This window comes from Solanum verrucosum, unplaced genomic scaffold (assembly GCF_900185275.1).
Source record: "Solanum verrucosum unplaced genomic scaffold, falcon-dt-bn FXZP01000120.1, whole genome shotgun sequence".
NCBI lineage: Eukaryota > Viridiplantae > Streptophyta > Magnoliopsida > Solanales > Solanaceae > Solanum > Solanum verrucosum.
In genome coordinates this window covers 1,431,420-1,453,728 of record NW_026020714.1, presented here as the reverse complement: position 1 = coordinate 1,453,728, position 22,309 = coordinate 1,431,420, and the positions used below count along the sequence as shown (strand labels likewise).

The 22,309-nt window shown below is 33.8% G+C and overlaps 3 protein-coding genes across 3 annotated transcripts in view; all 3 read left to right on the top strand.

The window, feature by feature from the left end:
- LOC125812513 (DNA repair protein XRCC2 homolog) overlaps positions 1-8,083 on the top strand; it is a 102,673-nt gene extending 94,590 nt beyond the window's left edge. The window contains exons 8-9 of the mRNA XM_049491988.1: positions 7,863-7,899; positions 7,980-8,083. Coding sequence (XP_049347945.1) covers positions 7,863-7,899; positions 7,980-8,083 — 141 coding nt within the window. The remainder of the gene's footprint in view (positions 1-7,862; positions 7,900-7,979) is intronic.
- A 2,511-nt stretch (positions 8,084-10,594) lies between these two features.
- On the top strand, positions 10,595-11,467 carry LOC125812511 (uncharacterized). Its single transcript, XM_049491987.1, has one exon. It carries the CDS (start codon positions 10,595-10,597, stop codon positions 11,465-11,467), a length of 873 nt encoding a protein of 290 aa, XP_049347944.1.
- A 185-nt stretch (positions 11,468-11,652) lies between these two features.
- LOC125812550 (rust resistance kinase Lr10-like) lies at positions 11,653-13,032 on the top strand. The gene is made up of 2 exons (XM_049492030.1): positions 11,653-11,694; positions 11,831-13,032. The coding sequence occupies exon 2, from the start codon at positions 11,884-11,886 to the stop codon at positions 12,970-12,972; it is 1,089 nt and encodes a 362-aa protein (XP_049347987.1). The 5' UTR covers positions 11,653-11,694; positions 11,831-11,883; the 3' UTR covers positions 12,973-13,032.
- Positions 13,033-22,309: the final 9,277 nt, after the last annotated feature.

The window sequence follows — 22,309 nt, the reverse complement described above, 5'->3', positions numbered from 1 at the left end:
ATAGATGCTTTTTCATTTCGTCAAAATCGATTTTACTGTATAGAGCTTATGACCTCCCCCCATATGTCTTGCGGTTGCAGCCTTTGACAAGACTCCCAGTTTCATTTTGTTTTTTTTTGAAGTTACAGTTTTATTAACAATATGAGCATAATGAGGCACACCTGTAGACAAGAAGTATACCAAAAAGTAGAAAACCTACAAAAAGATATGGTTTTCTACGAACGACACCCAATCTATGTATAAATGAATGTGGGAGATTTGACAGGAAAACCACATTTATATAACTGTTTTTCTTCAGTTGAACATTGGACTTTTAAGGGGTTTATTAACCTTAATAATCCTTTCTGGTTGTTGCAGTCCTTTGTTTCACACAGAATACTTGTGCGCCCAGGTATGGCTCGAAATCATTTAGGCCAAGACCATTTCTTGCTCTTATCATGAATAAAAAAAATTGGCTTTCTCATTATTCTGCAGATGATAGTAAATATCAAAAGCAGCCCATCTATTTATCCGAATGGCTGTTGCCATCCTTGAAGTTGTCAGACAAATTCACAATCAATGATGTATGTGCAATATAAGATTTGAGTCTTTAAAATGTTCTATCTGTATTCAAGAAGTCATTCTCCTGCTTCACTGCAACATATAGGATGGCACATACATCGTAGCGTGAAATTCACATGATTGTAGACTGGCTTTTCTCAATCTGAGGTCAAGCATTCAAACTGAAGCCCAAAATGAAATTCCGAAAATGTCGCTTGCTCTTCTGGCAGTAGTTTCAACTGTAAGTTAATTTTGTTCATGTCCCTCTCTCTTCATATATACTTGGTTTGGTGTGGATATATTTTATTCAATTACTCTCTGTGGCATGCTAAAGGAAGTGAGATGCAATTATGGAAGCTTTCTACCTATTCAGATTCTAACGAGATGCATACCATATTGAGACATGTTCGGCATGAAAGGAAGGAAGGACTCTAAACATTAGGTTCTTATTTTTTTCTATGTCATGGATCTTTTTAGTATGGTGTATTCCATATTTAATATATAATGGGCACTCCGTTAACAGTTTTTAATGCTCTCAGAACATGGAGGTTGAGCAGAATACGGAAGGAAAGGAAAGAAATGAGGTTTTGGAATATGGCATCGTTATGCATCTACTGGATGATGTGTAGAGAATGAAACCGGACGTTTGAAGGAGTTGACAGACCCATGTGGAAGATCGACAACTCTATTTTCAAGATCCTTTTATCTGTAGATAGTTGATAGATTTTTAGAGTTAAACACTGAACACTTTTATCCATATAGTTTGACATTATCTTGGTGCACATTCATGACATTTCATGGACTTTTCAACAGGAAAAAACATAAATGAAGCACATAGGTATCACTTAAAATTTGGTAAGAGTTGAGAGCTATGCTCCCTTGATTGTAGAGGTTGGCGTTTCACTAATAACCAATATCTTTTTGAGATTTTCAAATGAGAAACTAAAAAGTAGAAAAAACTGTTGTGCAAGGGTTAGAATTATAAAGGTTCCAAATTATGATGTCCACTGAATTTCCACTAGCCCTTGGGGATTTCTTGGTTATCAAAAGAAAAAATTCCAAATTCTGATAGCCTATAGTGCAAATTATAAAGTGTAATTCAAGTGACAAGCTCGATGCTTAGCGAGGATAGGTGCAAATGAAGCAGTATAGGGGCTTATCCTCTAACCACGACTTATTGTCTCCAAAGGAATAACTTTGCCCCATTTCACCATAACTGGCCCTTCCACAAATGAAGAATACACACACACACACATGTTCATAACAGTAGAGAAACTAGTAATTAAATATGTTTATGGCGTCATACATTTGATGCAAGTAGTATTTGGTTTATTTTGTCTAATCAGGCAATGGCATAGGCCACAAGCTAAATAAGGTGGATAATTCTCCTAGTGGATCAAAGGATGCACACACAGAATATGACAAAGAATTGTTCGCTGTCAGCATGAGAAGGTTCTTGTACATCCGCTGTTATGATAGTTTTGAATATCTTGCTACTCTTAAGGTGAATGAGTACTTAGGTTTTAACTTCCTCATTTTATCTATTTTTTGCTTTCCTACCTATCTTTTCTCTCTTTTAGTAAGTCTATCTCTCCCGTCAATAAAGTATAGCTTTTGTTCCTTCAACCTTGTTAATGCTTTGGTAGATCTTTTTTTTTAATATTATTGTTAGAACCAACACTCACGACCATGTCTGCAATCTCTTTGAAGGTAGTGATGTAAATAAAGTGACTGAATGTTTGATAGAGGTTGAGATGGTTCTACATTGACATTGTCTTGTCAAAATATATTGGTGTAAAAATAGAAACTTGTACCCCCTTTCCATTTATCGTAGATTTGTGAGCTAGTTCCGTTTGAGGATGATAAATGTCATTATCTTAGATGTATATATATGAAATATCCCGAAGATAGGGAGTGGGGGTTGGAATGTTAACAATTGCATATTAAGTAGGCTTGGCAATGTTGAGCTCCATGGTTAAGAATATGAGATCTAGTCTGGTTATGTGATTTTGACAATCTGCCTCATGCTCTAATTTTTGGAGCTGCATAAGGCTCAATGTCCATTTTTTTTAAAACATGTTATCAGAGTTTGACATAGGTCAACATTAATCTTGAGTTTAAGCCTCACCCCCATCATTTCTAAAAAGATGTCAATGTGCTTGACTCACCCTAAAGAATAGGGGGTGTTAAAGATATGATTAGGTAAAAAGAAGTGTATCCTTTCAACATTTTAAACTTTTAGACAAGCTGGTCGTGTAATTTGACATAATCCAACACTTCTCACTGCGAATATATGTTGTTAATTTATTTTTATTTATCATTTTGTGTATTTCTACAATGTATTCTTTTGATTGGATTTGTTTGTGAGATACTTTTTTTTTATTTTTGAATATAAATAATTCAATTTATATACAAGTATGTCACCTATTCTTTCAATCTCGTTTTGTTGCAGACGTTGCATTTCCAACTTCAAAAGGAAAAAGAGGCACATGGCAGTGGTGTTTATTTGCTTATGATTGACAGGTTCCTTCTAATGCTCTTCTTGATGTTGAATTTGGTGGTTTAGTTTCATACAAATAATAAAGAGACACTTGAAGTTTTAACAGTAGTATCATTCAACCTACAGAATAGAAGTATTCCTAGGATAAGTATATGGATAGATAAATCAAACAATTCCTGATAAGGCATTATTCTTGACTTATCTTTGCTGTTAGGCAGTTTGCCGATTTATTCATGTGGCCATGTTAAAACAGCCAATCCTATGGTACTACAGTATGATAGTCTTCTAAAGTGACCTTTTTCTTTATCAGGGGAGTGTCCAAGGAAGGACACAACTAATTTATCAAAACGTGAATTGTTATGGGAAAAAGCTTATGTGTTATCTTCCATTTTTATCATTAATTCCTTGTCCGATTCTTTGGCATGCTCTGTGGGGTGGGGACTATAATCAATTCCTGTTTCCACTTGGACTAGATTTTTTATTGACTAGATTTGTCATGTAGGTTGCAAGGACTACTGGTTGTTCTCTGTTATTCACCAGATCATTGTTCAGGCATTAGGATTTTTTTTTAATTTTTTTTTTGATGACAAGGGAAACCCGCAGCCGCTACCTTTTGGGTGCGCACAGGGTAAAACCCCCGCTCCTATCCAATAGCTCGCAAACCACATAGGAGAGGTAAACCGCACTAGGCAAGCCTGGTGCGACGAGCTCGACCCAGAAGGCAAACCCCTTGCTTTCGCTGGCAAGGGGTTTCAAACTAGAGATCTCCAACATGGAAGTCCTAAGCTCAAACCATTGGGCCACCCCAAAGGGTCAGGCATTAGGATTGTACTTCATAATTACTACCCATTTAGTGATTATCTGTTAGGTCATCAGATCTGTGTTCAGACGTTCCATCTATGCTCCTCTTCCCTTTGTTTCCTTTGTTTTTTTCCTTTTTCTTTTGATATTCCTTGATGGTGTAACTAAGTTCTGTAGTTTATTAAGATATGTTGTTTCTCTTGTATGATCAGTATTGGAGCTTTTTATTGGATGGATCGTGCTTCACCATCTATACCGCCAGGGAGCAACAACAGGTTAGAGTCCACAATAATATCTTACATTTGTAAAGAGAGAAAATAAGTGAAAAATGCAGTTCAAACAGCAAACAGAGGAGTTATGGAGAACCCTGAAAGTTAGTTCATCTCCAAATACTTCCTGCAAGCACCTTAGTTTGTAGCATTTTTGTGGTGTTAAGAAAGCCTGCAGTTTCTGCTACCTATTTATTAGCTGGAAAATGACCATTGCCTGTCAAACATTGTAAGTAGGTGATTAGAAATGCAATTGTTTTGCTTAAGATATTTGCATTCTACTCTCTATGGATCTTTTTTTTTTCCTTGGATGAGCTGGGAAAGTACTCGGATTCATCTTAACAGATGAGCCTGTTCTTGGTCATGCTAAAATGCTGCACGTGTTATACTAAATTCACACGTAAGATAAATAGTTCTTGGAAACCTGTCTCAGCTCTTGGAGAGTGCTTAAAAGTTTTGAAATATAGACTTTATCAGTTTGAAAGTGGTGCTTCTTAAGAGCATTTTTTCTGCAGGCATGAGCACATAAATGTAGTCTTTTAGAGGTGTAACTCTATTCCTATAATGAAGGTTGCAGTTCAATTGTCTTTTTCTTTGTTTTTGTTGTTTAGCGCCACCATTTTGAATAAACCCTAGTTGTTCAGTTGTCATTTATTTTTCTTCTTTCTCCTGGAGGTTGGGGTGGTGCAGGTTGTGGTTTTGGTAACCTCACATGTCATCTAATGAAGTACGATATATATGGTTACAAGTTTCGTTCTGTTTGTTTTCGTCTGTTCAGGTTTTTCACCTAGCACTCCTCATGTTAACACTTGGTTTGGTTCTTAGGAGAGAAAAGGATTCAGTATGTTCCTTTGCTTTCTGTATAGGTTGCACCATTCTTTTTTGCTTCTTATTCTCAAATTGAGTATTTTAGCATTACGTATTCGTCTTATTACCAGGAGAAGTCTGTCTTTGCAAAGTGTATCAGACATTGCCGTTCAAGAGATCCAGAAGATTCTTGTGGTGCATCCGATGCTTGTTCTAACTACAAAAGCAGCAAGTTTACAGGATAAATTTACATCTCGCGAAGTTATTAGGTTGGATTCAGTTCATTTCCTTTGTCCAAATTCCAAAATAAATCTTGTATTTCACATTACTAAAATCTGGTTACAAATGACCAGATAAGTATCCTGTGTATAGAATGTGGTGGAAAAATTAAAGCTCAATATGTGCTGTCTGTCTGTAAATGTGCCCTTGTTTAATTCCATATTCTGGGCTCATTGCTTTGGACAGTTTGTGTTCTGATTGACTTATTTTTAAACTATTCAAGTAACGTCTAAGTTACGCGGACTCTTCACTTTCGATGCCGCACCTGTGTCGGATTCTCCAAAAATACTCTACTTTTGGTGAATCCAACACACACCCCTTGACATTATTGAAGAGTCCGAGCAACATAGAGTAACGTAACATGTACTGGACTTTATCTGTTTGATCATCAATAGTGGTTACGAGCTTGTCCACCTTTGAAAGTATCAATTTAGGATCATTTTGTATACCATATTTATGAAACTGTTCAGTTGTTCCAAAGATCATTTCTTGACGATTTTAAGCTGCTAAATCATACAAATAGTTCTCTTTTCACTTTCATCGTTTTCTAATTTGCAACCACTCAAAACAGGAGTACAGGGCAGTTGTCTATTGAGAGTAACTTGGACTCAAGGACCATTAGGAGTAGTACTAATGCTCAACTGTATCGGGAGTATATGCCTTCAGTATGGCAGGTAACCATATTATATATGAAAATCTTGTGTATAGCCAGCATATTCTTTTGTTTTTTTGGTGTTCTTCGTTTTTAGTTAAAGAGAAAGGATCCATTGTGTTCCATATAGCATAGCAACCTAAGAATGCAAGAGTTCAAATGTTCTAGCTAAATTTTAGTACAGCCACTTCACTCTATAGTAGAGGGTTCTCTTGCATCTGCTTGTGCCCTATCAGAGAAAGAAATTCTAGCGATGGTTAATGGATATCTTTTCCTATCTAAAAAAATCATTTGTTGGGCATCTTGTTCAGGCTAAGCATTATAATAAACTATTTCTTTTTAAAGTTATAGTGATTTGTTAATAGAGATGAACTGAGAAAAGTGGAGGACGAACCATCCTGATTGAAGTGTTGGAAGACAATGTGGACCTAAAATCAATTTAGCAAAATAAGGAACATAATGGAAGTAAAAAATTCATATAGGAGAAATATATTTGATTCAATATTTTTTTTGACAAAGATATTAGATTCAATATTTGCTAGGAATCTTTTAGTTTTTTTTCTTAAAAACAATTTTGCCTGTCAATGGAAACAGAAGAGAACTCAAAAGGGCCATGTTTTTGAATTTTGGGATGGAATGGGTTCAACTGAAATGGATATAGTAAGGATTCATACAGCAGATCCAATAGACATTGGGGCCAATTTTTTTCCACTTTTCCCCTTGCTAACACTTGAAAAGAAATAGGACGATGTGGTACTCTTCACACACCCCTCATACCCAGTTCTGGACATTTGGTGCGTGGACAATTTAGTATGGGGCCCAACATCGGAAATGAGAAATGGAATAGGTCCTGCTCTAATACCATGTAAAGAAATGAATTTTGGCCCTAACTCAACCTCAAGCTGAGGATTGCCCAAGCCATAATAAAGAGACCTCTCATCCCTAAAGGGACAATGTGGGGCTCTTCACAGCACTGAATGTGTGTCGTGTTAATTTCTTGCAAATATAACATAGGGTGGAAATATTTCAGTTTTAATATCTTGCAAATATATAGTCGGATGGAAAGACTATTATATTGAAAATGTTGTGCTAAAGGAACAAAATCCAGAAACTAAAACAGAAACAATCAAAGAATGGTGGAGTTTCTGCCGAAATTGGTGGTTCTTGCAAGTGATGGTTTATTACGAATCAGATGGAATTTGAAATCTTCCACTATAGACCTTGAATGTTTGGAAAGTCGGACATAATTTATGAAAGAGAGTGTCAGTAACTTCCCTTTCTCCTGGTATGAATAAAGTTTGGACTGTGATGTATAGATGAGAAATAGGTAACAGAAAGGCACTATAGCTATATAGGAGTAGTTGCAAATTTTCATAACACCTCTCTGGTTGAACATCAAAAGAAATGTTAATGCATGGTATGTTGATTCAGGGAGCAGCAAATTTAGTTTGATAATTTATTCATTGCAGCTTTTTGGATGAAGTCGGAGACAGACTTTTTATGCTGGGAAAGTTTTTGTTTATGAAATGCTTTTACAAAAAATAAGCTTGGAAGAACATGTGTATTTCTCTTTCAGAAGAATGTCTGAGTACTTGGTGTATTTTCCCTTTGATGTTTTGACCTTAAACATCAGGAATCATGAGCTTCTGAAATTAGTGCTCCATAAATTGATGCTTTTTCATTCTGTCAAAATCGATTTTACGGTAGACACTTATGACCTCCCCCTCTATGTCTTGCGGTTGCAGCCTTTGACAAGAATCCCAGGTTCATTGTATTTTTGAAGTTACAGTTTATTAACAACGTGGGCATAAAGAGGCACCTGTATAAAAGAAGTATTCCAAAAAGTAGAAAACCTACAAAAAGATGGTTTTATACAAACGACACCCAATCATCTATATATAAATGAATGTGGGAGATTTGACAGGAATCCACATTTATATAACTGTTTTTCTTCAATTGAACATTGGACTTTAAGGGGTTCATTAACCTTGATAATCTTTTCTGGTTGTTGCAGTCCTTTGTTTCACATAGAATACTTGTGCGACCTTCAGGTATGGCTCAAAACATTTAGGCCAAGACAATTTCTTGCTCTTATGATGAATAAAAAGTTGGATTTCTCGTTGTGCTGCAGATGATAGTAAATATCCAAAGCAGCCCACCTATTTATCGGAATGGCTTTTGCCATCCTTGAAGTTATCAGACAAATTTACAAGCAATGATGTATGTGCAATCTAAGATTTGAGTTTTTAAAATGATGTTCCATCTGTATTCGAGAAGTCATTCTCCTGCTTCACTGATGTGCTTGCATCAACATATAGGAATCGTGAAATTCACATGATTGTAGACTGGCTTTTCTCAACCTGAGGTCAAGTATTCAAACTGAAGCCCAAAATGAAATTCCGAAAATGTCGCTTGCTCTTCTGGCAGTAGTTTCAACTGTAAGTTAATTTTGTTCATGTCCCTCTCTCTTCATATATACTTGGTTTGGTGTGGATATATTTTATTCAATTACTCTCTGTGGCATGCTAAAGGAAGTGAGATGCAATTATGGAAGCTTTCTACCTATTCAGATTCTAACGAGATGCATACCATATTGAGACATGTTCGGCATGAAATGAACCCGGAAGGGAAGCCACAGGAGCAGGAATGGAGAAAAAGCGAAAGAGGAAAGGTGTTTTCCCATTCAATTGATCAATTCAGAGTTGGTCCAAATTTTAGAGTGATGTGATAGGTGATTTGTAGGACTCAAAGGTCTTTGCAAGTTCTGGCAACCTGAGAGAAGATGACATCCATCTGCTTTCCACCAGCCAATGTAAATGACAACCAAGGCAAGAAAGAACAGACGTTAAATAGTTCTCGCGTAACTTGCTGATTCTTGAATGTTTTCTGAGTTTGTGACACAAATCTGGAGAAGAGGAAAAACTGGACAGTGAAGCAAAAGCTGGAGAAAGAAGTTAAAGCTGCATTTTTTCCAATTGGCAATCTTTCGTGTTGCTTTTGTGATGTTTTGTATATAAGATAATAACTAGGAATGGCAAGAAGTCTTGTTTGGGGAGTTCTTAGGATATATGCTGTGTTTTTAGATAAATTAATGAAATGACTCGATTCGCTGACCAAAATGGTCATTGGGACAAAATTTACTCGTACCTTGTATTTACACCAAGCATATGAATGCAAGACATGTATTTAGTACTATGGTTAAAATTGTTTATTTTTCTGTAAATATAAGGTGTAAGTGGCAGCAAATATCTCAAGTATAACACATAATCATGGATAATTTCTTTTTAAAGAGAGTTAGAAGTAGATTAGTTTAATATTTTAAATTTTTCATATGCTCTAAGGTAATCAGGGTATGTTGTTGCTTTGACTAACAGCAAATCCCAATGTTAGAATTTACATTGAAATTTTAACTACATATTTTTGCTTAATGAAATATTAGGCGATTTATTTCCATCTGTTCTAAACTCTTAGTCTTGATGGATAGAGTTACCTGATACTTGTTGTTGGTGGGAGGTAATAGGTATTCCGTGGAATGAACATTTGAACTTGTAATCCAGGAAGTTAATGTATGAACTGTGAGATAAATCAAACTCCGTACTTTCAAGTACTTGACAATCCATAGGTAGAACTACATTTTCTTATCCTCGAGTATACTCGAGAGCTTGATTTGTACAATGCATTTATGCTTTAATACATTACTTGGTTGATAAAATGTCCAAAAGAAATCATGTCCAAGTAGTACATGTATTCATAGAAATTACGAGCAAGTTGGAAATGGATGGGTTGTTTCCATATGGGATCCAGGGATAAGTTTGAAGAACCTGAAGTTAGCAGATCAAATGAATAATTTTCAAGAAATTTTGATGGATATGAGTAGCATGTTTTGTTTGCATAGATCAATGGAGGCAGTGGTTTATGCATTAATGTTCCCCTGTTGTGCATATTAATTCTATTTGTTCAGTTGCTACCTTTCCAACATATAGTCATGTTTACAGTGGTATAGGAGGCCTCTCCTCACACGTAACAACATCGTCCAATACGTTACTTTGGGGCACAATTGATTTGCCTGTACGCAATTGGTCTGTTGATGACTAGAAACTTGTAACTGCTAGAGCAAAGGTTCCCTAGACTACACAAAAATTGTATCTGATACTTTCTGCACAAAAATTGTATGTGATACTTTCTGCACAAAATTTGTAAGATCATTCATTCTGTAGATACTTTTGCAAATTCTCTGACATGACTGAATGTGGTAAATTCTAAGGTAATTATATTATTAGTTATGTGTATGGTTACTTGATCAACTTTATTACAAGCTTAAGTGTTTACTTGTGCACACCAAAGTTGGAGGGCATAGATGCCAGATGGAACCCAAGTTAAACAACATGTTTATGTATTATATATGCCTTTCTTTTAAGGGCATCTCCAACCCAAGCACCAAATTTGGTATCAACACTATTTTTTGTGTAATCAACTCCAACCCACTGCACCAAATTTTACACCAAAAAGGAATATATTTCTCTCTCTTCATTATTATTATATTATTTCTTATTTCATTTATATTTTCTTATTTCATAAAATAAATTCTTTCTAAAACATTCACCATATATAATTCATATTATTTCCTTTTATGGTCTAAGTAGTATTTAATGACTTACCGGACTTGATGAAGACTTGCCATTGTTCTTTTAGGATTTAATGACTTAATTGGTTTGGCACCAGTAGGGAAGACCTAATAAAAATATAATGTCTGTAGTAACCAAGTTTCTTCTTACAATCCTCATATTCATATTCATGTACCTCTCAGAAACCCCATTAGCAGAACAAAGACAGCAGTGTGTTCCTTCTAGTTGTGGGCATATTCATAACATCAGTTATCCCTTTCGATTGAAAAGTGATCCAAAGCACTGTGGCCTTGAAAATTATGAATTGAGCTGTGAAGGAGATCACACCATATTACCAATACCTCCACGTAATTGGCATGGATCACTGAACTACTACTATGTTCAAGCCATCAATTACGACAACTCCACCATCCGCCTTGTAGATCCTAGTATAAGAGAACAAGCTATTTGCTCTCTTCCTCAGAATTCGTTTACGATTTACACTGCCCTTTTTTATTTTGATTCTCGTATATATACAATGTCTGATGATGTTGATTTAACAGTACCAATCACTCTCTTCAGCTGTCCATTTGCCTTAAATTCTCCAGTCTTTGTGGAAATCACTAATTGTCTCAACAGGAGTTATGCTTCCAATGTTTCTTCTGATTCATTTAAGGGACACACATATGCAACCATGACTAAATTATCACCATCCGATTTGAAAGTCGGGTGTACTGTAGACCTCATGTCAATGACTTCATGGCGTATTCAGGATGCAAATGCCAACATTTCTATTTTAAGTTTGCATAATGCTTTGGCATATGGATTTGAGCTTTCATGGTTTACAAACGTTTATTGCGGCAAGTGCCCCGAGAATTATGTATGTGTAGGGGAAAATTCAACTGCTGTTCGTTGTGTGGATTACAGCTGCAAAGCTTACAATTTTAGATTCTTCAAAACGCCGTGTGGTAAGATTGTTCCCAATGTCATTTTGCTGCAAAGCTTACAATTTTAGCAATTTTTCTGTGCAAGTCTTAAATGTTTTTTTTTTCTTCTTTCGGTTCTGTATTCTCTTTGGATGACCACTATCAAGTTGAACAAAAACATGTTCTCCGTGTTCTTGCAAGTAAGCAGTCGTACTTCTATTGTCAATTCTGTTTTATTTAACGGTAACTAGTTGCAAGTTAGATTAACTTGTTGGTGTTTTTGCAGCAATCATCCCATGGATACTTCCCATAGCTGGTAACTCACATCTTTCGTCTTTCAAATATATTACTAGAAATCATTCTAATGTCGAAATGAAGCAGACATTGGTGGTTGAATTTTTAAATTAACCGTTCACAAACTTTTCTTGTTTATTTGTGATGGTTGTACACAGGGTTTAGCATTGTGACAAGAGTCATTCTATTTCCATGCATAGTTGTATTTCTAATGATTGAGTTACGAAGAAGGCATTTGTCGATTTATGATGCAATTGAAAGTTTCCTGCACGGTGAGAACAATTTCGCGCCCATTAGATATTCCAACTCCAACATAAGAAAGATGACTAGGAACTTTAAAGAGAAACTAGGCCAAGGAGGTTATGGTTCAGTATATAAAGGCAAGCTTCAAAGTGGTCCTAATGTAGCAGTGAAGATCTTGAGCAAGCCCAAAGCTGATGGGCAAGACTTCATCAACGAGATTGCCACAATCGGGAGGATTCATCATGTTAACATAGTACAACTTATTGGCTATTGTGCGGAGAGATGTAAGCGTGCTCTCGTGTATGACTTCATGCCTAACGGATCACTTGAAAAGTACATCACACCGCGAGAAAGAGGAGGTGATCAACTGTTAAGTTGGGACAGAAAGTTTGAAATTGCTCTTGGAGTTGCTCGAGGTATTGAATACTTGCATCGAGGTTGTGACTTTCAGATTCTACATTTTGACATCAAGCCACACAACATACTTTTGGATGAGAATTTCATTCCAAAACTGTCTGATTTTGGTCTTGCAAAATCATACCCGACGGATAAGAGCATTGTTACCTTAACAGCAGCCAGGGGAACAATTGGTTATGTAGCTCCAGAGTTGATCAACAGAAGCATTGGTCCAATATCTTATAAGGCAGATGTCTATAGCTTTGGAATGTTACTCATTGATATCTTAGGCTTGAAAACAAACTCGGCAGTCAGAGAGGATATGTCAAGCCAGTACTTCCCACATTGGATTTATGATCAACTCAACAAGGGAAAGGAGATTGAAGTACTAGACGAGACACATGAAGACATAAAGAAGCTGACTTTAGTTGCTTTGTGGTGCATACAAATGAATCCACTTGATCGTCCCTCAATGACTAAAGTAGTAGAAATGCTTGAAGGCGAATTACAAGCACTGCAAACGCCTCCCAGGCCCTCTGAATCGCGGGAACCATGTTCATTGGAATTCAATCTAATTAGTTCTTCAATAAGCTCAACTGAGTCTGTGAAGTTGCTTGAGAGTTGTTCTGATTCTGCAAAAATAGACGTAATTGTTGCTTGACATCATATATTATGTACGTAATTCGTGTTGTTCTGAATAAAATATCAAGTTCATGCTAAATTTTATGATGTTTATTCAAAAAATAAAGTTTGTGACAGACATTTGAATTTGTCACAAACATTTAATTGATAAAATGAAAATGTGTGATGAAACAAGTAATGTGAAGTGATTAGTTCTAAGAGAATGATCCTCAATGGAGTTTTTACTTGTTTAATTATCATATATTAATATTCCATCACAAAATGGAACTTGTGATGAATTTTTCCAGTCACAAATTTTAACCAGTTTGGATGGTGTTACGTATTGTTTCATATTGTATTATTTTAATGATATCAGTCACTTTTGAATAGATTGTATTCTGCCAATTGAGGAGGGAGAAAGGCGAGCACAGAGTGAGAGAAATTTGCTATAAAATTTTAACTATAACTATGAATTATAATTCTTTTAAACTATAGTTAATGTAAAGTAAATACATATCACAAGTTTATCTTACGTGCTATATAATTTTTCCTGAAGAAGAATAAGATTATTAAATAATAAGCAAAAACAAAATGAGAAGAAAACACTAAGGTAATGACATGATCGCGTTAAATCAGTTGTTACACATTATGAGACTTTTTGTTGTTATCTAATTATGAATTTGAACGATACGCTACAATAAAATATAAATAACAATCAAAACAAACATAACATTTAAACTAACAATACAATACTAATCGGTAACAACCATCCATACAATGCTATTGTAAAGAGTTCAAGAATTTAGTTGTATTAAAGGTGAAGAAAACATGATATGACACAACCCAAAATTAATTAACACAGAAAAGTTTTCTTCATGACTCATTAATATCAAGAAAAATTGGTTTGTAAAGTTGTCTTCTTTATTATTATTATATTAGCAAATTTCCAATATTGTGTTGAATATGCTAATATTAGACCTCCCCCCCCCCCCCCCCCTTTATTTTTTCCACACGTTATTGTTCCAATATTTTTATATCAATCTTTAATTTGGTATCATATATTTTTTGGCCAATTAATGACAAAGAAGACTTTAAGTCAACTAATGGCATAGAATTCTTTATCTTGAAAGTGCTGCCACTACTTAGTCAAGGAGTCCAAATAAAGAAGTGATTTTAACTTACATTAAAAAAAATAAAAATCATGTGGTGTTCTAATTTTGTTGTCCCATTTAAGTAACATTTGTTATAAAAATTACACGAATATTTAGTCATGGCTGAAATTTTAACGAATTTTAATTTGTGTTTTAGATATGTATAATTGAGCATAGATTTATATATATATTTTTTAAAATAATCAAAAGGATGCTACATGGAATAGGGTTAGGAGTTGAGTCCTAGATCGAAGTCTGGATCGGGAGTCGAGGCTCTGATCAGAGTTGGGGTGGATCGGGAGTCTGGTCCTGAGTTGGATTGAGATCGTAGTCCGGATCCGGATCTGGAGTTGGGCTCTTGTTAGGGTCAAGAGTCGAATTCTCGGTCAAGATTGGATAGTGAGGTTGAAAAAGAATTTTGATATGATTTATTTACTAGTACCCATTAATACCAAGAAAATTGATTTGTGAAGTTGTCTTCATTATTAATAGCAAATTTCCAATATTGTGTTGAATATTCTAATATTGGGCCCTTATTTTTTTCCACACGTTATTTTCTCAATTGTGTTATATCAATCTTTAATTTGGTATCATAATTTTTCTTTGTCTAAAAATGACAGAAGAAGACTTTAAGTCAACTAATGGTATAGAATTCTCTAGTTGCAAGAAGTCCAAACAAAGAAGTGAACCAATAACTTAGATATAAAAATTTCATGGGGTGTACTAATTTTTCTGCCCCATTTAAGTAATATTTGTTATAGCTTTTATTATTTATTATTTATTTTTTACAAATATTCAATATTAGGAAATTTTAACTTAAATATAAAAATCTAGAGTTAGGTTTTCGGTCGAAATTCAGATTGGGAGTTGGATCTCGACTCGGGGTTGATCCAAGGTAAGGGCAGAGAGTTGGATCTCAAATTGGAGTTAGGATTGGGTTCATGGTCCGAACTGAGAGTCGGATCGAGAGTTGAGTCCTATACAAGCAGAGTTCATATTATATTTTTGCATACATACAGAGTTGTTATTGTATTTCTAAATACACAGAGTTGACATCATGTTTTTAAACAACTTTTCCTTATATTGCACTTGCTTTTAAATTATTTTATATTGAGATGAGTTCAGTTATGTTGAGTTAAGTTGAGTCAGGTAATTTCTTCAGATTCTCTTTCATGCTTATGTTGTTTTAGCATTCCAACTATCACATACTCGTACATTCAATGTACTGATGTCAGTTGGCTTGCATCGTCTTATGATGCAAGCATAGATAACTAGGATCGGCATCCAGTGCCCCGTTGATCCAGTTGAGCACTCCAGAGTCAGTGGTGAGCCTCCTTGCATTCTGGAGGACTCCTTTATTGCTTTTAGTTCTTTTCAGTATTTCATTTGTTAGGATGATTGGGGGTCATGTCCCGACATCCATCTCAGTTGTTTAGAGGCTTCATAGATAGTTAGTAGTCAGGTGTCTTTACATTATCATTTCAAATGTTGAGACTTGAGTTGTCATTTTGGCCAAGTTGAATGTTGACTATTAAACATTCTGAGTTATTTTACTAAAGTCCATTTGATCATAATAAAAATGTTTAGATTCTTCCGCTGAGTCAGTAAGTCAGGCCAAAGGTTCGCTTGAGACCAGCAATTGTCTTCGAGTGCCGGCCATGTCCAGGATGTAGGCCCGGGGCGTGACAGATAGGGAGGTTGAAAAAGGAATTTTGGTATCACAGAGCTTTGACTAATTTACTAGTACTCATTAATACCAAGAAAATTGATTTGTCAAGTTGTCTTCATTATTAATAGCAAATTTCCAATATTATGTTGAATATTCTAATATTGGCCCTTTTTTTTCCACACGTTATTTTTTCAATTGTGTTATATCAATCTTTAATTTGGTATCATAATTTTTCTTTGAAGAAGACTTTAAGTCAACTAATGGTATAGAATTCTCTAGTTGCAAGAAGTCCAAACAAAGAAGTGAACCAATAACTTAAATATAAAAATTTCATGGGGTGTACTAATTTTTCTGCCCCATTTAAGTAATATTTGTTATAGCTTTTATTATTTATTATTTATTTTTTACAAATATTCAATATTAGGAATTTTTAACTTCAATATAAAAATCTAGAGTTAAGTTTCCGGTCGGAATTCAGATTGGGAGTTGGATCTCGACTCGGGGTTGATCCAATGTAAGGGTCGAGAGTTGGATCTCAAATTGGAGTTAGGATTGGGTTCATGGTCCGAACTGAGAGTCGGGTCGAAAGTTGAGTCCTAGATCAGGGTCTGAATTGAGGCGGGAGTCGGGTCTTCGATAAGGATCGGGGCGAGGTCCGGTCATCGATTGGGATCGAGGTAGGGAGTCGGGTTCTAGGTTGGGTCGAGGTCAAAGTTGGGTTCCAGATCAATAGTTGGGTCTGGAGTTGGATTTAGAAACCAGGTTGTTGATTAGGGTCAAGAGTCGGATCCTCAGTCAGGGTTGGGTAGTTAGGTTGAAAAAGAGTTTTTGGAATATGATTCCCTTACTTTATATAGGAAAGTCCTCTTTTTTCCCCTTAAAGCAAACATAACATTTAAACTAACAATACAATACTAATCGGTAACAACCATCCATACAATGCTATAGTAAAGAGTTCAAGAATTTAGTTGTATTAAAGGTGAAGAAAACATGATATGACACAACCCAAAATTAATTAACACAGAAATGTTTTCTTCATGACTCATTAATATCAAGAAAAATTGGTTTGTAAAGTTGTCTTCTTTATTATTATTATATTAGCAAATTTCCAATATTGTGTTGAATATGCTAATATTAGACCCCCACCCCCCCCCCCCGATTTATTTTTTCCACACGTTATTGTTCCAATATTTTTATATCAATCTTTAATTTGGAATCATATATTTTCTTTGGCCAATTAAGGACAAAGAAGACTAGTCAACTAATGGCATAGAATTCTTTATCTTGAAAGTGTTGCAACTACCTAGTCAAGGAGTCCAAATAAAGAAGTGAAGTTTAACTTACATTAAAAAAAAAAATCATGTGGTGTTCTAATTTTGTTGTCCCATTTAAGTAACATTTGTTATAAAAATTGCACGAATATTTAGTCATGACTGAAATTTTAACGAATTTTAATATGTGTTTTAGATATGTATAATTGAGCATAGATTTATATATAAAAAAATAATCAAAAGGGTGCTAAATGGAATAGGGTTCGGAGTTGAGTCCTAGATCGAAGTCTGGATCGGGAGTCGAGTCTCTGATCAGAGTTGGGGTGGATCGGGAGTCTGGTCCTGAGTTGGGTCGAGATCGTAGTCCGGATTTGGATCTGGAGTTGGGCTCTTGTTAGGGTCAAGAGTCGAATTCTCGGTCAAGATTGGATAGTGAGGTTGAAAAAGAATTTTGATATGATTTATTTACTAATACCCATTAATATCAAGAAAATTGATTTGTGAAGTTGTCTTCATTATTAATAGCAAATTTCCAATATTGTGTTGAATATTCTAATATTGGGCCCTTTTTTTTTTTCCACACGTTATTTTTTCAATTGTGTTATATCAATCTTTAATTTGGTATCATAATTTTTCTCTGTCTAAAAATGACAGAAGAAGACTTTAAGTCAACTAATGGTATAGAATTCTCTAGTTGCAAGAAGTCCAAACAAAGAAGTGAACCAATAACTTAAATATAAAAAATTCATGGGGTGTACTAATTTTTCTGCCCCATTTAAGTAATATTTGTTATAGCTTTTGTTTTTTATTTTTTATTTTTTTACAAATATTCTATATTAGGAAATTTTAACTTAAATATAAAAATCTAGAGTTAGGTTTCCGGTCGGGATTCAGATTGGTAGTTGGATCTTGACTCGGGGTTGATCCAAGGTAAGGGCCGAGAGTTGGATCTCAAATTGGAGTTAGGATTGGGTTCATGGTCCGAACTGAGAGTTGGGTCGGGAGTTGAGTCCAAGATCAGGGTCTGAATTGGGGCGAGGGTCGAGTCTTCGGTCAGGATCGGGGCAAGAGTCCGGTCATCAATCGGGATCGGGGTGAGGAGTCGGGTTCTAGGTTGGGTCGAGGTCAAAGTTGGATCCAATATCGACAATTAGGTCTGGTTGGAATATGGTTTCCTTACTTTTTATAGGAAAATCTTTTTTTTTTCTTAAATTGGATGAAAATTAATGAAAAACATTTTTCAAAATATTTGAATCAATTTAATAGGAGAAAAATTAAAAACATTTTCTTACAAAAAGAAAAAGTAAAAAACATAAAACATTAATAACATGAGAAAGAAAAATACAGTAGTATTTTTTTTATAAAATAAAGATAAGAGTTTCAAATATTATGTAAGATATTGAACTCAATGGAACCCATATTTTTTTGTATCTCAAAAATAAAAAATTAAAACACATTTGTGTCCAATTTTAGGTTTATATTATTGAATTTATTTTTGTATTCAAATATTATAAAAATATGATCATTTCATAAATTTAGTGTGATTTTACCAACCACACAAAGCTTGACTAATTTACTATTACTCATTAATACCAAGAAAATTGATTTGTTAAGTTGTCTTCATCATTAATAGCAAATTTCCAATATTTTGTTGAATATTCTAATATTGGAGCCTCATTTTTTCCACACGTTATTGTTTTGATTGTTATATCAAATAATTAATTTGGTATAATAAATTTTCTTTCTCCAAATAATGACAAAAGATGACTAAGTCAACCAATGGTATAGAATTCCTTGACTATAGAAGTGAAAATTTAACTTGAATATAAAAAATAATAATCATGGGGTGTTCTAATTTTTTTTCTTGTAGGCAACAAAAAAATAATGTGATCCGATTCTTCTCAAATCACATGCATAACGAAAACTCAGTGAACTGATTTTTCAATAGTTTTTATATAAGCATCATATATATATATAGTTTGTTTCCTAGAATATCTATTTTCCCAAATGGAATTCCAAGTTTTACAGCTCAATTATTTGAGTTTGGATATTTATATATTATAAGTGGGAAGCTCCAAATTGAAAAATTGAATTACCATTTTATCATATTACTAAATTAAAATTTGATTAATTATTTAATTAAATACAAATATTTTAATTACATAATGGTAGAATTTAAGTTCTTAAGCCCTTTAATAATTAAATTATTACTTTCTTGATAAATGAGTACATTGATATTGCTTTTAATCATAATCATAATTCTTATAACGGAAGAATTTGAAAAGTTAAGATTGATAAAACAAGAGAAAAGACATAAAGTGACACTTGAAGTTGTCTCGAATTTTTAAAAAGACACCTGAACTATGCGAATGTCATATTACCCCACAAAAGTATTAAATATCTTTGTAAATTGACCATTTTGACTCATTTTTTCATCAACTTCACACGCGTGAGGCACACTCTCCTTTTAATTAATTAATTTAATTTAAATATTAATAAAATACGGGTTTAACCTGACCCGAATCATTTCAAAAAGGTAAATGGTACACTTTCTTTTCTTTTCTCTCAATTTCTCACTTTCTTTCTTCCTATTTTATTTTCTTTCTCAAATACACTTCAATTAAATTTCTGTTGAAGATTATCTATTTCAATTTCGACGTTTGTTGGTCAATTTCTTGGGGGATTAGCTGAGCAAACAAGAAATTTTCATGTTAGGGTTTTCATGTTTATTTAGTATTTGATAAAGATCATATTTTTTTCTTCATGGATTTGTGATTTTCCGGAGGAAAACACATGTTAGGAATTATTTTAAGATAAAAAGTGTTAGAATCTTACCTTCATTAAAGAGAAAAGAAGATTTTTTTTCTTTAGTTTAAATCTTCAAACATAACAAGAGGCAACAAGGAGACCAAATCAAGTAAAAGCACCTGTCGTCAAAAATGAATCCTTTGAAAGAACTGGGGAAAGTTGGGGAGAGGAAGTAATTAAATAATAGATTAAAAAAAATTGGCACGTGTCACTTGTTAATTCGTTCTTTGGAAGAAAAACATATATATCATTCACGCGCATTATTTGCGTGAAAACAAACATAGAGAGAAAACGGGTTAAAGTGGTCTATTTACAAAGATATTCACTACTTTTGTGGGGTAATAAGACACCCGTATAGTTAAAGTGTCTTATTGAAAATTCAGAACAACTTCAGGTGTCCCTTTATGTTTTTTCTCATAAAACAATGTATATATCATCATCATCATATCATATCATCATCATCATATATATATTACTAAGTGCAAAGTTGGATTGCTATTTTACCCTTACATTCAATCATAATATTATAAAATATTTAATTAATTAAATATTAAGTAGCTAATCATATTATATTATACTAAATACTAAATGTGAGAAGGTGTTAAATTAATATAATTCATTCTTTTAAAAAATAATGCATTAATTTTCTTAGTTACTCTCAAAAGGTTAAGAATCTGAAAGGTTACTTTGTGTGGTTCAATAATATGGACTAGATTCAAATGCATGTATAATGTATTCTTTCAAAATCAATGCATTGATTTCCTTAATTAATTTGAAAAAATAGATAAGTAATTTGAAAAGTTACCTTTAATGTATAAATATAGATTAGATTCATATGTTACAGTATAAAATGTATTTGAACAGTCATTTCCTAAAGTTATTTAGAAGCTTACATATAATGCAATGAAGTCATAGAGATTTGTAAGAGTTATCTTGCACAATAATTTTATGGGTTACAAAAGTTTAAGGAAAATGCAAGCCACACTGATTAGAAAATGAATCTATTCACTTATATTTATTGTTATTACAAAGCACAATCTTAACGGAAATTAATATGAGATGAAGTTGAAAGCATCATTCTTGACACATCTGTTTTATCGAGGGAGTCAGGTAAGGCCGAGAGGGTTCATTCAAATCCTCTTTGACGGAAAATTACACTATTTATATATATGGTTTAAATAGTTTTTTTTATGTATATATAGTATATGTTGAACCTTCGTGTGTTTAGTTCTTCATATTTTGAACCCCTTTTAGTGAAAATCTTACTTCTGACTATTTATTGATATATTTTTCTCACTGTTGTTTCTATTATTAATGTCTAAAAATCATATTTTATGTGTTCAGTTTTGTACTAAATGACTCATGGTTCATGTCGACTATTTGTTGCAATTTAGTGATTTTTTACACATAAATTTATGCTCAATATTGGAAGTGTCGGAAACCATAACATGAATTAGTCCTTGCTTGGATACGCGTGCAATGCACGTACCTAGAGACTAGTAACATATAAATGTGTCTTTCAACTTGGTCTCTGTTATCTATTTCTTCTAATTTTGGGTGTGCCTAAATAGATACCTACTTAAATCATCCAAAATTGAATTAGTAGATACATACATCTAACATGACGTCTTACGTAACAATTCACATCCTACATGAAATCCTACATATATTATGCCTTGTAGGACGTGCGTATCTATTTGTTCAACTTTATACAAATTTATGTATTTAGTTGTATATATCCAAAATCAAAGGACATAAATGTGAGCTGAAACCTAGGGCTTTTATATATATTATTATAGTCCTACACCATAACTAGAACATACAAACAATTTAAAATTACTATAAAAGATAAGGTTTTTGATTCAAATGGATTCTTCTAGCACAATTCATACAAAAGATGAATCAAGAATCCAATCATATCCACAAGTTTAATTACTTGACACCACAAAATTTATACATAAGAATTTTGATTGATCAAATGGATATTTCTAGCACAATTCATATGCAACTTTATATAACACAAAAATATAATTATCAACCATTACAACAATATTGTGCCAACTACAAAAAAAAAAAGGTCACAAAAACTATACACTAATGGCTTATTTACTTATGTCATCTTCATTTCTAGTCCATATCGGAGGATTCAACTACAGAAGAACAAGGAACGAAGGGCTTTCCCCCCTTTCCGCGCATTCAAAAAGCAATAAGAGAAGAGTGTTAAAAGTTAATGTCTTTAATAAGGATGAAAAAATTGTGACAAAAAAGGAGGAAAAAAAGAGCAATGGATCAAGGAGGGAATTGGCTTTTGCCATATTAATGGCAATAGTAGCTACAAGTTCATTTGCAAGTGTTGTTATAGCTGAGGAACCAAAAGGCAGGGACACTTGAGGCAAAGAAAAAGTATGCACCTATTTGTGTCACAATGCCAACTGCTAGAATATGTCACAAGTGAAATTTAGACGCGGATTCAGAATT